Source organism: Sceloporus undulatus, chromosome 8 (assembly GCF_019175285.1).
Source record: "Sceloporus undulatus isolate JIND9_A2432 ecotype Alabama chromosome 8, SceUnd_v1.1, whole genome shotgun sequence".
Taxonomy (NCBI): domain Eukaryota; kingdom Metazoa; phylum Chordata; class Lepidosauria; order Squamata; family Phrynosomatidae; genus Sceloporus; species Sceloporus undulatus.
In genome coordinates, this window is record NC_056529.1 from 1,935,332 (window position 1) to 1,936,390 (window position 1,059).

General features: G+C 54.8%; 1 protein-coding gene across 1 annotated transcript in view; it reads left to right on the top strand.

The window, feature by feature from the left end:
* The first annotated feature begins 289 nt into the window (after positions 1–289).
* Positions 290–1,059, top strand: part of SETD6 (SET domain containing 6, protein lysine methyltransferase) — a 9,874-nt gene continuing 9,104 nt past the window's right edge. The window contains 2 exon segments of the mRNA XM_042437760.1: positions 290–506; positions 884–1,054. Of these exon segments, the coding sequence (XP_042293694.1) occupies positions 448–506; positions 884–1,054 (230 nt within the window). The 5' untranslated portion in view covers positions 290–447.

The following is a 1,059-nucleotide window of genomic DNA, read 5'->3' on the forward strand; positions in this document are numbered from 1 at the left end:
GGCTGAGAGAGTGTGACTTAGCAGTGGGCTTCATGCCCGAGTCGGGATCCGAACCCTGGTCCCAGGGCCATCGTCCCGAGGCTCAGACCACTGCGAATGTGGCTTGTACCTAACGCTCCCTCAGAGGAGCTCAGGGCAGACCAACGCGTCATTGGCTGCTTCTCCAGTTGCTTCTCCAAGTGTCTGTGGCCATGGGTTTCCCACTGAGGAAGCAGCGCAAACAGTCGCCTCAGAGAGAGAGGCTTCTTGCGCTCTTTCCCCAAAGTCTGCGCAAGTAAATAAGGCAGAAGCCCTGTCTTGAGGGGAAGGGAGCCCCGCCAGTGAGGCTCCGCTGCTGAGGAAGCCCTGCAAGCGCTCTGACTGCTCTTGGCCTCAGAAGGACTGCCTTGGATACTGACGCTATTCCCCTTGCTCTGCTTTCAGAGAACGGTAGAGGAAGAGTTGGAGATGCTTCTGGAGCAGCAGGGCACCGTCGAGGGCAAGATGGCTTCCCTCCAGCGCATGGGGTGAGTGGCGCATCCTGCGCAGCAGCAGCAGTAGTAATGATAGGAGTAATAGTAGTAGTAGTAATGATGGCACTGTGGGAACAAGATGCCAGAGCTGCCAGGAAGAGACAGCGCTGCCCGGAAAAAAGATTCCAGCTCCTGAGAGAAAGAGCTGTTTCACAGTGGAGCATACTCTCTTGGAGATTGTGGCGGAGTCTCCTTCCTTGGAGGCTATCTTTAAGCAGAGGCTGGGTGTCAATGGGGTGCTTTGGTTGAGAGTTCCTGCATGGCAGAAGAAGGGCCCTTTGGGGGTCTCTTCCAACTTTAAGATTCTGTGACAGATTGCCAAAGTGGCTTCTGGTTGATGATGATGCTTTCCGTCCTTTGTTTCCTTCCAGCCCCAACCTGCAGCTGATCGAGGGAGATGCCAAGCAGTTGGCTGGGATGATCACCTTCACCTGCAACCTGGCTGAGAACGTCAGCAGCAAGGTCCGGCAACTTGATCTTGCCAAGGTAACCATGAGAAGCAGGAATAGGATTGTTTTCAAATCCCGCTCTAGAAGCGTTCGGTTCT